This window comes from Rhinolophus ferrumequinum, chromosome 2 (assembly GCF_004115265.2).
Source record: "Rhinolophus ferrumequinum isolate MPI-CBG mRhiFer1 chromosome 2, mRhiFer1_v1.p, whole genome shotgun sequence".
In the NCBI taxonomy this organism is placed as follows: Eukaryota; Metazoa; Chordata; class Mammalia; order Chiroptera; family Rhinolophidae; genus Rhinolophus; species Rhinolophus ferrumequinum.
The window spans coordinates 82,426,437-82,442,005 of record NC_046285.1 but is presented as its reverse complement, the minus strand read 5'-3'; the positions used below and the strand labels follow the sequence as shown (position 1 = coordinate 82,442,005).

The following is a 15,569-nucleotide window of genomic DNA, read 5'->3' as shown; positions in this document are numbered from 1 at the left end:
TTGGAGTGACCTTTATAAAAGGCAAGTCTGAACCTTATTGAAAATCCACCAGTGATTCCTACTGCCCACAGAATCAAGTCCTAACCTCTTCACCCAGCATACAAAGCTCTTCATTATCTGGCCCCAGCCAACCTCTCCAGTTCAGTCTTATCTCTTACCATCCCTCTCACACACATGCACCCTGACCTCCCACATGAACTGCCCGTGCTGCACGCTCTCGGTTCTTCCGTGCCTTGCTTGGTTAGCTTCTGTGTCAGTCACGCTGCACGTGGTGTCCTGCCTCCCATTGTCTGCCTGCTGACTGGTCAGACTTGGCTCTCGTTTCATCCACTGTGGGACACCTCCCTTGACCATAATTCCTGACCCCTTTTTCAGCAGAGGTAGGCCCTCTCTGAAATTCACTTTCCCCAGACCACCTTTGTGTCACATTTTACACTAAGCCACAAGGTTTGTTTGTCATATCTGTCTCTCTCCCCACGGACTCCTTGGCATTTTGCCCTTTTCATCTTATCTTCATGCCTAGCCCAGCGCCTAATCAGGGTGTCTACGTCAGCTTACTTTGTTTTTTTTTTAATTGCCACATTTCTTTCTTGGTTTCAAACAATTTATAAATAGAGAAGTTACCCCAAATGGTTACACTCTTTACTGAGTTCCCAAATGCATAATCCCAAGTAGTAGTTATCTGACAGAGATCATGTTCTTACTAATTTGTATTTCATTCAGCAACTGTTTCTTTAGTAGTTTTGGTTTCCATTACAGCTCTGTTTATCATTTACATTGTAGGCCCTTTTTACTTTCTTTTTACTCTCTGAAATATCCACAGAAGATAGTGTGGGGGGGCATACTTTCTGTCTTAGTGTAGGTGTTGGTATTGCCAATGTATGTTGGAAAATGTTGATTTAATTGGTATGTCAAGATATTTGTTGAGTAGGAGGAGAACCATTGTTACAAAGCATCTAAATTATGAGAATGGGTGTCCTTTTGAGAATTTTAAATTAGTTTTGTATCTGGATTCTTATATTGGTATGTGTGGTGGTGGTGTGTTTGTTGGCAAAGTATATGGAAACAGAATTGTTAATATTTTATCACTGCAAGTTCATTCTTCCCCTTTATAGCAAAAATTAGCAATCTGTTCACAAGACTTTTTTTTCTGATTCATCATGATAGGATTATATCTTGGGTAAATCAATACTGATTAATTTAGCCATGTGATATATTTAGCAATATCTAAATCTTACAGAACAGTGGCTATCTCCCATACTTGGCTCTTTTCTGGCCATCCCTCATTAGGAATGCCCTTAGGCCACATAGGGGTCTCTTCCACCAGGATTATTGCACCCTGCTTTTCCAAAGCTCCCCTCCCAATCTCTAGCACTGTCTGTTGCTGAATTTTCACACATATATTTGTTTACTTCTTCGACCCTTTATCACCATCTGCTCAATACTCTAAATTCCTACCCTTATTTAAGGCTCTGTCTGGGACCGGGACCTACCTCCTCAGCTCCTGGTCTGACGTCTCTCACATTGCCTCTTGTGTACCCGTTTAGGTTTCCTTTTCAAACTCTCTGCACTGCTTCTGTCCCTTCCTGTGCCCACTCTTCTTCCAAGAAGCACAGTTCTTAAAGAAGTCTTTTTTCCTATTCTTCCACATAACCCTTTACTTACTGGTATTATTTCCTATTATTTAAACTGCTCCTAGCATTTTTTCTCTTACAGAAAGTTATCTTGGATTGACACAGTAAAGCCTCTTACTTTTCCTGACCTTTATCCATTCCTATTCGGTAGTAACCACCTCCTCTCCCGTAATGCTGCATACCTATTCTTTGCCCTCTCATTCCGGGAGTGTATTTGCAGCTGATAAGTTTAGATAGGCAGATGTACTGTTTCTTTGGTTTTACGTTTGGTTTTTCATTTCTCTCTTGAAGCCCCTGGAAGCCAGGAACTGCATCTGTTTAATTCTTTGTGTATTGCCTAATACAGCCCACCATCACCGTTACCACACATACATGACTCATAACTGCTTTCTGATAATAGAAAACAATGGTCTGCTAAAGAAGGGTGGCGGGTGTTTGAACATTTGGCGTCTGTATTTCATGCATTTATATTGATGTAGACCGAGGAGGGGAAAAACTCTTGGCTTTGAATTTTTTAAGCATTCCCCGTTTAAGGGAGAGCAGGTGGTAAAATTAATCTTATAAAAAGATAATTTAATGTTTTTCAAATTTGTTGTTTTGTCTCTGTCAAATCTAGAAAAGCATATTGAAAATCCAGTAGAGCTAAAACAGTATTTTGATACATCAATCCAAAGAACATTTGATTGTAGTAAATTAGGATTTGTCATAGAAATTTCATAATACCCAAAGGAGTGATGTAACAAAAGCTGCAGTTTTAGCTGTCTTTCTCATGCAAATTATTATCTCTAAAGTCTTAATAATACAGACTTAAACAAAAATTGCTAGAGCGGTGTCCAGAATAAAATCTGGTACTTTAATAGCAAAAGCATTGGCTGTGTGTATTATAGTGCGTTTTGACAGAATGACTGCTGTTCTAAGAACTCCTTAAAGAAAATACTGAGGATTTGTTAACTCATAATTGGGAACAGTTACTGGGAAATAAACTTAAAGCAGGAAAATCTGCTTAGAAACTGGAAATGATCTTAAGAGGGAGAAAGAAGTTAGTTATCTCTTGGCTCAGTGATAACATCAAATTCTCCTAAAGTTAAGTGAACATTGTTTAAAGCAAGTTGATGTGAAGTTTAGTTTAGGTACAGGAGTTTCAAATTTCAGTGGTTTTTTTTTTGTTTGTTTTTAAGGATTTCCTAAAAATATTTTTTCCTTTTTGATTGAATATTCCTATTTCCCAAAGATCATTTTAAACAGTGTCCAAATGTGACTTTAAACTACATTTTATTGTCTTATTCCCATTTTACAATTAAAATTATATTCCTTTTAAGACCACATCCTACTAGTCAGTACTCTTTCTGTGCAAGAAATTAGGGGTTTGGGAAGCTCTTTAGGAATTTTTAAAGGACCATATTGCTTTTTACAAGTTATGTGCTTCGTGGCATCAACTGGGTTCATGACTTGAGTTTTTTCCAAATAGAAGCTGACTCACAAATATGAATATTGGGATGGTGGTAGAAAACACTGCTTTCCCTGGTGTTTGTTGAGAGATGTAAATAGGAATTCATGGGGAAAAGGGAGAACATTGTTATAGGTTTGGAAGGATACTTAATAGTCCTTCTCATGGCACTTCTTAGCACATTAAAGGGGCTGAGGAGTGGCTGCAGTAAGTAAATTGTTTAACTTTGTGTAACCAAGTTTTCTTAAACATTTGACCACAGAATGCTTTTTGCACAGCATTGCTATTAACAGTCCTTCAAACAAACTTTCTAAGAGCAGAGTTTGGAAAGTGTTGGACTAACTAATAGGTCAAAATTAATACCCTTTTCAAAATCCTAATTTACAACAGGGAAATAATTATTGGGAATATCTTTCCAAACATCTGGATTTCACATGAACCAGTCATCCTGAGTGCCACTGGATCTGGAGTGTCCCATGTGTTACAGACATCCATTTAGAAATCTGTGGTGGAAGTATATCTATGATGTTATTTTATGATTTATTTTTTTGTTTTCTTAGCAAACTTTAAAACAAAAATGAAAAGAAGAGCAATGAACATTTTGCCAGTGACTTAAAATAATGGTTCAGATGTTTCAGACACTAGATGAAGTTCCATTAAAAAAGAAACACAAATGTTTTAATTGGACCTCCCTTTATAAATTAATTGCTTGAATGATTATGATTCATATAGTGGGATTTTTCACCCAGAAATATTGAGATGTTTTGTAAAGTGCTGATTCAACAGCAACAAGCCGGATAACAAAAATGACGAAAATATTCTCATAGCTAAATCGCATAATAAGCCAAACTATTTTTCTCCATGTTTTGCCAACTCCTTTTTTCACCTACAGGATAAAAGATAGTATTTGATGTTGGGTAGATTAGCAGTACCGACCTCATCTAGTGTCATTTAATTTTTCCCTTCTTTTGCCTGTCTTTCATCAGGCAGGATTGTATATTTCTGTATTCACTTAGGTAAACTGATGCCTCTGAAAAAAAGGACAAGCTTCAAGAGAAGTTTCTTCTGTTTCTCTGTTAGTGTTATCCTAAATCTGACTCCCTGATTGGCTGAGACTAGGGTTTGGCATCCTGCTTTGATGGAGAAGATGGGATTATGTTGACTGATTTAGGCCAGTGATGCTGTAGGATAGAATCAATCTTACCATGACTCCACCGCCTGGAAATTTTGGTCTTATTAAGAAAAGCATGTCGGAAATGGGGAAACAATCAGTAATGTCCTTTTACTCCAAAATAAAATAAGACCAGTTTTGAAAATTCCACAAATGCTATACTGGATATTTTTAATGTCCAATGAGAAGTTCAGATGCTTCTATTTTGCAAATATAATATCAACAAATCATTTTTTCTTGGGTCTTTTTAGAGGACAAGAATTTTGGGCAGATTTGAACGCCATGAATGTGTATGAAACAACTGAATTTGACCAACTACGAAGACTGTCCACACCACCCTCTAGCAATGTCAACTCTGTTTACCACACAGTTTGGAAATTCTTCTGTAGGGACCACTTTGGATGGAGAGAATATCCTGAGGTATTTACAAGTTCTTTTTCCCAAAAGAGCATTTAAATTTTTTTCTCATTGACTGATCTTTCATTCTTCCTTTCCAACAATGATCAGAACAAATCAAAGAACTAATGGATATAAAATTGACTCTTGTTGATCTAAATAGCACTTTTCTCTCTTGGTTTTTCTGAAAATGTACTTCTTCCCACTAATCTCCTGGAATCCGTGAGGAGAATACCACTATTATCAGAGAGAGAAGATGCTTTCCCCAGCATCTTACACTGTGGAGAGTATTTACAGTGGTAAGGACTCGGACTCAGTGCCAGCTTTGGGATAATTTTAATGAGATGAGCCATTCGTGTAACTTTTGACTACAAGTATATCTGCCTCCTGCGCTCAGGTGATTAGGTCATGTGTTGCACTTTAGCATTTCAGAAGTCTAGTGGGAAACAATCACTCTTAGGCCCCTGGAAGAAGTACTTGAAAATGTTTATTGAGCCGTGGTTAGACAAATTAATCATTTAAAATTCTATCAAATGTACACATGCATCCCTTAGTCTAAGATGGTAAGAATAGCTCATCAATCACAAAGCAAGGTTTTAAAATGATGATGGTTTGTTTTGCCTCTAAATGAGAATTCTGAGTCAAGTTTAAACATCCTGAAATGGACTTTAGAGGTTAATTTCACATTCCAAACATTTGACTTCTTCAATTTGATCAGGTTAATTTCCAGCATTACAAAAGGGGAATTAACCTATCTGCCTTAGGTTTTCTTTTAAGGCACCAACAAAATGACCTAGTATATTAATTGCTATAAAACACAATATTTGAATTAAAATTTTTGACTGTTTTTAAGTAATCACCAGCGTCTGATACCTTCCAAAGAGAATAAGAAGCTATTTAAAATATGTTTTTAGAATACTTGGGCTGTCCCCGTGTTTTTCCTCTGAGAGGTTTCTTAGGTTTGGAACTTAATTGATTTATTTGAACTGTGTAAATACTACGATCTTAAATCCTCTTCTGAAAATTACCTTAAGAAATATAAAAAATCTCTAGGACATTGGTAGGGCCTCAAAATAGAATAGAGTACTTTTCTGGGCTGAACGTGTTTCTTCAGGTGGAAATCCATGCTCTTCTAAACAGGGAGCATCTTTCTACTCTGCATCTTTGCCAAAAAAGAAAAAAGAAAAAAATTCCTATGAATAAAATGAATTAATTTGACTCACTGGACTTTATTGAAACTCTTCTGATGTTAATAGCAAGTTTAACTATTTGTGGCTTTGGTTACAGTAACATTTTTCATATTTCATTGCAATTGTTTATTAACTTGCATTTTACCCTTTACCTTGTTTACTACTCCATAGTCTGTTATTCGATTGATTGAAGAAGCCAACTCTCGGGGTCTGAAAGAGGTCCGATTTATGATGTGGAACAACCACTACATCCTCCACAATTCATTCTTCAGAAGAGAAATAAAAAGGAGACCACTCTTTCGCTCATGTTTTATACTGCTTCCATATTTACAGTAAGTGTCCAGTGAAAAGTCTCATTTTACTCTCATTTTACATACATGTACAACTGAATGCCAAAGAGAAAAAAAAGATTTTAAATTAAGAGACTAACTTTGTTATTGCCTCTACAATGTGAAATTCTAAGTTATTTTTTGGGTTTAATTCTTCAAAAAGTAGAATTTAGATAAGGTCCAATTAACCCCACACCAAAGTGTGAGTATCCTATTAGATTTTTTTGAACTGAAAAGCACAAAAGAATTAACATTTTTATACAACTAAAAGTAATTATATCTGGAATGAGGCAAAGTTTGTATTTGCGTCCTTCATGGAAGATTGAGTTTTCTGATGATACCCTTTCGTTATGGACTATTTTCCAACCCAGGTAAAACTGCCAGGTCAAGTAGGGAGAGTCCTTCAAGGAGGTATTCTCCATTCTTCTTCCTTGAGTGCATGGGAAGAATTCATCTTCTCAAATAATTTTCATTCTCATTTGCTAAGTGTGGCCCATCTTCCTGTAATACTCACTGAATCACCTGTCGTACTTTTAGGTTGAGACTCAACTCATCCTTCTGAATTGTAGGTGAGCTCTTTTTCCATTTTCCCAGTTTTCTTCTTTTCCTCTCTAGATAGCCCACTGGCACATCTTCATAGTTGCCAAAAGGTGGGCACCTGGCCATCGGCACGGCCATTTTTGAAAGTCAGTATCTCTAGGGAAATCATTATATACTCTAGTCAGACATACTATATTTAGAGCCTGATATTTTTAAATGATACTAGTTTACTTGGTTTTATGAACTTGGGAGGACTAGAGTAATATTGGTTGGTTTCTTCTGCTGATGTTTGAGGTGAAGATAATCTTTTCAAATTTTTACTAGCTGTTCTTTTTTCTAATTTCAAGCCAAAACTGTGATTTTCCAGATCATTATAACACAGTCTTAATGATTCTAATTCTGAGATTGCAAAGGGAACATTAAAAACAAAATACAAACAAACAAATTCTCAGTATCTAAAAGCACTGTGTAATAAGGCCAGTATTAGAAATGTGTATTGGCTTGGAGTAAATGTGTGCTTTTTTTCCTAGTCCAAGTGTGAAAATTTTTACCTTGTAGGGGTTTTTTTGGGGGGTGGGGACTAATAACAATGCCATTTATGTGATTTCATTAGCACAGCTGGAGATAGTGTCAGCATCCAGTAGTTAGGAACATACTGTCCCTCCTAGTGGGACTCGTTAGTGAGACTGCAGCTTGGCGTGCTGGGCCAGTCAGGTGAGAGGTGGCCGCTGTGTGAGCGTAAGAAGGCTCATTCTCGTGCTGCACTGTGGACAGTGTTGGACAGAATTGTGAAAATTGGTTTGTTTCCATCCTAAGCCAAGTAATTATAGTAGAATGCCCCCTTCTCCTCCTTTCTTTTTAAACTTCCTCTTGTTTTGTAAAGGTGTGAACTATAAAACTATCAGGGGCGGACAGGTGGCCCAGTTAGTTAGAGCTGTGAGCTCTGGGCAACGGGGCTGCCGGTTCGATTCCCACATGAGCCAGCGAGCTGTGCCCGCCCCCCCCCCCCGCTCCCCCTCCCCCCGCAACTAGAATGAAGTCAGTGAGCTGCTGCTGAGCTCCAGGGAGGCCAGATGGCTCAGTTGGTTGGAGCGCGTGCTCTAAACCACTAGGTTGCCAGTTCAACTCCCGCAAGGGATGGTGGGCTGCGCCCCCTGCAACTAGCAACGGACCTGGAGCTGAGCTGCGCCCTCCACAACTAAGATTGAAAAGACAACAACTTGACTTGGATGGAACTTATAAGTCCTGGTAAAAACACACTACTGTTTCCCCAATAAAAAGTCCTGGAAATATACACTGTTCCCCAATAAAGTCCTGTTCCTCTTCCCCAATAAAATCTTAAAAAATAATAATAATAATATTAGCTGTAATAGAATTAATGCCACAAACATGGTCTTACTATTTATAACTTAGGCTTACAAGAGAACAAAAAAAGTCACTATTCTCTCTTCCTTTTTCTTTTTAAAATGTCCTATTTTGTCTTGTTTGGAAAAGTGATAACGAGGTATATAAAGTAAGAGCTTAGCAAATCAAAGAGATCATGCAGACACTTCAGTGAAAAAAGAACAGAGAAGCAGCAGGTTCACTGGGGTGGGATGGGTAAATGCAAAGCTTCAGTTCCTGTCTGCCCTAGAGTCTGGGGCTGAAGGTCACGTGGACCTGCCTAGAGGGAGAAAGAGGAGTGAGATTAGTTCTACAAAGCAGGTTTGAGAAATAGATTTCAGAGAGACCATGATCTTAGCCAGAAAGAAAGTTTTGTTTTTAAGTGTTAGTAAATACAAAAGGTCAAAGAAAAACATAGGTGTCAAAAAAGCCAAAGTGATCAGGGAATCAGAGATGCCTAAGAATTGGGAATGCCGGAGTAGGGAGGTGGTGAGATGGTGGGGTAGGGAGGCTGACTTAATTCGTCAATTTCCTGCAAATTCAGCTCTTTATAAAGGAGGGTTTCCCTGCTGCTTTTTTCCTTTCAGTTTTATTGAGATGTAATTGACATAAACACTAAGTTTAAGGTGTACAGCATAATGATTTGACTTACATATGTTGTGAAATGTGTAAGTTTAGTTAACATCTATCACCTCATAGTTATGTGTACAGAAAACAATTTCTCTGTGCTTGCTGCTCTTTAATAGGGCTGATAACAGGAGCTTATTGTTTAATATTCTTAGAATACTTGAGCTGAGCTGAGGTTTTATCAAAGCTAAGAAGTCACAGATTTAGAGCTGTAGGAGTTCATTTCGCCTGAGAGGACATCTATCCCATGCAATCACCTCATGGTCATGAGAAGGCAGGATACAATTTCTTTGACTCTTCCCCGAAAGGATAAAATGAATTCGTTTTTACTTCATTACTGAAGTTGGGTTAGAAAAAGTCTTTCCAAATGACAAGGGAGTAGGGAAAGTGAGTGGTAAAAGGTGACCTTGGATTCTGAAAATGTATTCTTCAGAGGTCCTTGTACAAGCTCCTTAGACTTCGACTTTGCCTCCCTAAAGAAGGCTGGTACAGCACTAGGAAGCACAGTATGTTGTTGGAATACCCATGAGCTGAATAAAAACTTAGGATTCTCAGAAAATAAAGCCACATTTGTAACTGTGTTTGGGGCATATACTTTTAACCCATGGCAACTAGAGTGTACAAGTCCGTCAGCCACATCTATATGCATTTTTATGTTTTAGCCTCAGGATGTTGTCTTGTTAAAAGCAAGCATCTGTGGGTAGGAATGGATGTTAACCTTATGTATGAAATCCAATTTAATATCTTAGGATGGGTAGGATTTATTTATACAGGCTCATCTTCAAGAATGTGTGAGTAAATAATAGACCCAGTTCCCCTGGAAAAGTAAAGAATAAATATGAAGCTTTCATTTTATTAAACTGGTTTTTAGGCAGGACTCATGTCAGAAAGTAGCGCAGTCTTCTATTGTTAGTGCCAGGTTTTCAGTACGGTGACAACAGCCTAAAACCTGTTTTGGGCAGAGTATTTGGGAGACTCTTACCTTCCTCCCTCAACCCAGAAATCTCTGTCGGTACCTTTGACCACTGATAATATGGGAAAACCTGATGGGCTGTGATTTACCCTTTTTGCAGAGCAGGAATAGAGGGGACAGCTAAAAATAAGGAGCTTATCTTCTGTGTTTCCTGCCGTCCTCCAGAATAGAGGTGGCTTTTAAGGAGTTAGACACTTTTCAGAGTCTGATTAAGACAGTGGAGCGCCTCTTCAGAAAAAGGTACCAGTGAATGAAGACTCTGGAGGAATCTGTCAGGGCTGTGAAAATGCTCCAGAGGACGACAACTATGGAACCTTCGGTCATGAGGGTGAGAGAAACCAGCACCCCTTTAAATCAGTGCCTGGGGTTTCCTGGAAGCCCTGGCTCCACCCAGGACTTCATGTCTGTCTCACATAGGGACTTTGAGGCAAGATAAATCTTAGGCACAGCTACTTGAAGGGGACGCGGGGGGACATTAAGGACGGCATTTGTACCTCTACAATTTTTAGCTTCTTCTCAAGCCATGTCTTAAAAGTCATAAGACTATGTGAGGTGGTGGTGGTATTAGTGGGCATCGGGCAAACCTGAGTTGCATCACTTGGGATCCATCACTTTTCAAGCCTTGTTAAATATATGTATGAATTGTGAAATCCACGGAAATGGAAAGAGTATGCACTTAGAAACTATCTAGATAGGCGTGGATTCAAATCCTGGCTCTGGTCCTGGCTAGCTATGCTAGCAGTTGTTTTATTTGAATAGAAGGGATAACCAAGCCGTCTTGCAGGGTGGTTATTCCAGTTAGTGATACTGTGTGTAAAATGCCTGGTCATAAGGTGACTATAATGAGGAGGGTGATGGTAACATAGGCTCTTGGAGGTAAGATGCATATTCACACACAGTTGTAACCTCTGTGTCACAAAGCTGTTTTGAAAATTTCAGTTTCCTAATCCACATGGCAGACTCATTGCTTCCTTGTGACCACTACATGCTGATGAGTGTTGCAGGACCCTGGACCTAAATCTGTGTCTCAGGGTCAGGATTTCCTTTCTCTCTGCTTCTTCCCTTTTGCTCTGTGTTAATCATGGCCAAGAAATGTGATTTCAATTTAAGCATTTAATCCAGCAGCAGTCTGAGATCATCCTTCAAAGTAGCAGACCTGAATTTAAAGGTTCAAGGATGTGCTTTCTAGTGTCTAGAGCTCAAAGTAATTAGCTCCGTCACACCTAAAGCTATAAAATTTGAATAGTATTGATGGTTTTGTTGTTGTATGTGATACTGAAAAATGAAGCAAATACCAAATGTCAACTATCAATGCCTACACCATGATTTTTGTTTTTATAAAAAATTAAAGTTGAAGCTTTTTTTATTTTTAGTATTTTGTGTTTTCTTCCGGTAAGCCCTCTCATTCCCACCTGCCTTAGTCTTCCCCTTACTGTGCTCGCCTACCCAACATAGACTTCAGTGATATGTTTTCTACTTAAAACAGCAAAGTTTGAAGAACGCATGTAAATTATCATTGCTCCCTTGAAACAAAGTTTCTTTAGCTATAAAGGCAAAAGAGGAATCCAGGACTCAAAAAGTAAACATATTTGTAAATTTGCTCTTGCTTGTTTGCTTGCCTTGCAGCAGGATATTCTATAATTTTCTCCACAAGGAGAAGGCCTGGAGGAAGCTAATAATATCTGTGTACAGGCAGTATTTGCTCTTAAGATTTTTTTCTTTAATAGATAACACTTTCTATATTATTTTCTAAACAAACATTTAAGGTATACAAATTATAATATTACATATTGCTATAGAGTACTATAATGTGAGGTGTGCTTATTTTTGAATGTTTCACATTGACTTTCCTTCCACTCCCTTCTAGGACACTTGGTGGTGTTCCCACACAGGCTCCTTCACCTCTCGAAGCAACTTCATCATCACAAATCATCTGCCCAGATGGGGTCACCTCAGCAAACTTTTACCCTGAAACTTGGGTTTATATGCATCCATCTCAGGACTTCATCCAAGTGCCTGTTTCTGCAGAGGACAAAAGTTATCGAATCATTTATAATCTTTTTCATAAGACTGTGCCTGAGTTTAAATACAGAATTTTGCAAATATTGAGAGTCCAAAATCAGTTTCTTTGGGAGAAATATAAAAGGTAAGTCAAGAGTACGAAAAGTTCAAGAGCACTTTTCTTAATGTAGCTAGTGACAAGTGCAGACTCTAATAGTGAAGACTTGCATAGAACTTAATATATTTGTATTTTTTCATACATTAACTCACATAATCCTCATAACAGGATTATAAGTAGGATTATTGCAATCCACATTTTACAGAGAGGAAACTGAGTCACAAAAAAGTTAGGTAATTTGCCACAGGGCATAACAGCTAATAAGATATGGTGCTGGAATTTGAACCCAGGCAGTCTAGCACTGGACACCTTGCTCCTCATCACTTTACTAGGCTGCCTCTCCAGTCAACAAACAAGCGGATGTATTACAAAAGGAATATGTGTAGGTTTGAAGAATCCCAGCATTAAGAGAATTCAGGTGTGTGGAATTAGACAAGGGAGGTAAAGGAGAAGGTAAGATGTGAAAACTAGTTTTGAAGTGTAAGAGAAAGCATGTGACTGATTGGTGGATAATAAAAAGGAAAGGGCTTTTTTTATCTTCAGTGGAAAAGATAAGTTTAAACTTCTAACATGCTCTTTCTTGGCATTTTGCTCGATAGCTATTTTAACGTTTCCTCCCCATTGAAGCCATAAAGAAAAGTTTATGTCTACATCATGCCCAGTAAATTGATCTATACCTTCTTTCTTCTGAATTCCCTATCCGCTCTTTGCATTAGGAAAAAGGAATATATGAACAGGAAAATGTGTGGCCGTGACAGGATAATCAATGAGAGGCATTTATTTCATGGAACATCCCAGGATGTGGTAGATGGAATCTGCAAGCACAACTTTGACCCCCGAGTCTGTGGAAAGCATGCCACAATGTTTGGACAAGGCAGTTATTTTGCAAAGAAGGCAAGCTACTCTCATAACTTTTCTAAGAAGTCCTCCAAAGGAGTCCATTTCATGTTTCTGGCCAAAGTGCTCACTGGCAGATACACCATGGGCAGTCATGGCATGAGAAGGCCTCCTCCTGTCAATCCTGGCAGTGTCACCAGTGACCTTTATGACTCTTGTGTGGATAATTTCTTTGAGCCTCAGATTTTTGTCATTTTTAATGATGACCAGAGTTACCCTTATTTTGTTATTCAATATGAAGAAGTCAGTAACACTGTTTCCATTTGAAAAATCTTGGTACTGCTAAATTATTTGATATGAACTCAATCCAGCATTTGTAGCAGGTTTTGGATGGGTGGGACAGAGTGGGGAACAGCATTGGAGGTTAATAGGGCACTTTTAAGACCCATTTTTTTAAGTGCTAGAAAGTGACATTTTTTAAAAGGAAAACAAGTTTTAAAATGACCACTTATTCTTTAATTATTTACTAATTGTTGTTAGTGTACTCAGTGTGGGAAAGACTACAGATTACATACTCTTCATTCACACTTGTACATATAGGCAGCAATGTTATTAGAAGCTTTTTTAAAAAAAAAAAAACAGAAAAAGAACAGCCTAACTAATTAAATGTGACTTAAGCCTGGTAGAAGTTTGGCCAAATGAAATGGAAGCTGTGAACAAAATGAGGATTCTGTATATTTACAATGATAAAAAACTGACTGGAACTAGTACTGTCATATTTATTCCTGTCCAAAATATCACTGCTATGGTGTATATCAGTTCGTGAAATTCTAGTGGGTGGAAAGAAATTTTTATTTCTATCAGCAGGACTGAAATGTATCACCCAAGCAGAGAGTGTCAGTGACTAACCATCCTGCAGTTTGCCTGAGAATTCAGAGTTCTGTTTAGAGGAAATTTGGGGGGGAAAAAAAAAAAAAAAGGAACAATTTAAACAATTTTTGTCATCAGCAAAATTTTTCACTAACTAGTTATATGCGATTCTCATGTTAAACGTCAGCCTTGGAAAACTCAGTGTCTCCCATTATCATCCAGTCAGTTTGAACAAGTTGGGCTAACTTGCTTAAAGCCAGTCTGGAGGATTAGAAGTATTACTTTATTTCAGGGTTCCAGACCTAGGCCCTGACAGGTTTTAGAGAAAGGAAGTATAGCTATAACCAAATTGATAAGGTTTATTACTGCTTTGCACAAAGTAGACTGTCAGAAGTATTTGTTGACTTGGAAATGTCGTTTAAGGTGGTCATCCCACCCCTATGCCTGCTTTGCCAGATGCAGCTGGGTTCCCTGGCTGCCTCTGTATTTTACACTACTTAATAGAAACACAAACTTGGAAACTGTGCCACTGGCCCAGCTGGAGCAGTGTTCGGTGAATATTCTGATGCCTCAGTTCAGAGAGGTACTAGCAGCTAGACAGACTTCGCCTTAAGCAAAGCAAACATTTGGATTTACAAAAGTGGAAGTGGCTGTTCACAAAAGAATTCACCACAGAATTTCTTCAAATGCCAAGCTCTTCTAGTATGTTTGTGGTTATTTCATTTACACAAAACTTTTCAGGAACTTCTGTGTTGTTTAAAGCAAGATACATCTATGCTGGTGTCTCAGTGAATCAGTCTGTTTAAACACTTTTCAGGGCTTCCACAGTTATTTATTTTGCCCTAGTTGATCTTGTTGTTTGCTGCCATTGGCATGAAACGGCCAACTGTGGCTGTTACAGTTGTTGTTTCATTCAGTTATAACCTGTAAACCAGTGATTCCCAATCTTTTTCAAGTTAAGACATCTTACCGTTGCTTATCTGATTTTATGAAACTTGTTCCTTTTTTCTCCCTAAAGAAAAAAAAAAAAAGCTTTATGACCTATTTATTTTTTTAATAAAACTAAGCAAAAATAAAAGTTCTGGGAATTCTTTAAAACTTTTTTGTTGTTGTTTTGGTTCCATTTAAGATAACTGTATTTAACACATAGTGGATGATCTATAAATACCAGTTGGTTGAATGAATGAGTGATTGAATGACTGAATGAACAGACCTAACCAGAACCTGCTGCTTAAACTTTTATGTTCTGAGAATCAGCAGAAAGTACCTTATCTAGCAGTCGACTGTCAAGTCAGCAGAGAAGAGTGAATACTTTATTTTGCAGGTTAATATTTCATATAAAGGGACAAGTTTTATATCAGCATACAACTGTAGTGAAAAATATAAGCCTTTTATCCCCTTACATAGGTGCTGAAAAAAATACAAAGGAATTAGAGAAATCCTGTCAGTTCTCAAGCACCTCAGCTCTCAGCCAGCTTTCCTCTGACTAGTACATGTGAGCATCTCTGACAGTACTTGCCCCCCCAGTGTAATAATTTTGAAATTCCTATGGAGTATTGTATGTTGTTTTAACTCAGCGAGAACTATGGATTTAGTCTAAATTTTGTGATGGTTCCATGGATTTAAAACATACTGAAAGACATTTAAGTAAATCTTTCTCCCTATTGGCACAGCTATAATTTATACCTCAGAAAGTTGGAACTTACTCATGATTTAACTATGGTTAAGATTCTAGGGAGAGTCAGCAAACTCCCCAAAATATTTCAATGTCATATAATACTATATACAGGAAGTGTTTTTATATGTGCAAAAATTATAAATATTGGATCCTTTGTAATTATAAATTCTAAAACCCAACTCTGTGCGTTTTGCTTGAAATCTGTTTATTTTCATAAATGATGATTTAGAGATTAAAATCATTAGGGCCTGAAACACTGAACTTTTTATAGAGGAAATTTTTACAAGTCTGAAAATGACTAAAAAACAATATGTTCAATATCCAAACAGTACCATATAGTCCATTTAAATCCAAGGGTTTTACCTTCCTCCATTT

At 37.7% G+C, this 15,569-nt stretch overlaps 1 protein-coding gene across 3 annotated transcripts in view; it reads left to right on the top strand.

The window, feature by feature from the left end:
* The window catches only part of TIPARP (TCDD inducible poly(ADP-ribose) polymerase), a 29,067-nt gene extending 14,453 nt beyond the window's left edge, over positions 1-14,614 (top strand). For all 3 annotated transcript variants that reach the window (XM_033132191.1, XM_033132200.1, XM_033132210.1), the window contains exons 3-6: positions 4,504-4,672; positions 6,010-6,170; positions 11,558-11,836; positions 12,526-14,614. In XM_033132191.1, coding sequence (XP_032988082.1) covers positions 4,504-4,672; positions 6,010-6,170; positions 11,558-11,836; positions 12,526-12,973 — 1,057 coding nt within the window. In that variant the 3' untranslated portion in view covers positions 12,974-14,614. The remainder of the gene's footprint in view (positions 1-4,503; positions 4,673-6,009; positions 6,171-11,557; positions 11,837-12,525) is intronic.
* The last annotated feature ends 955 nt before the right edge of the window (positions 14,615-15,569 follow it).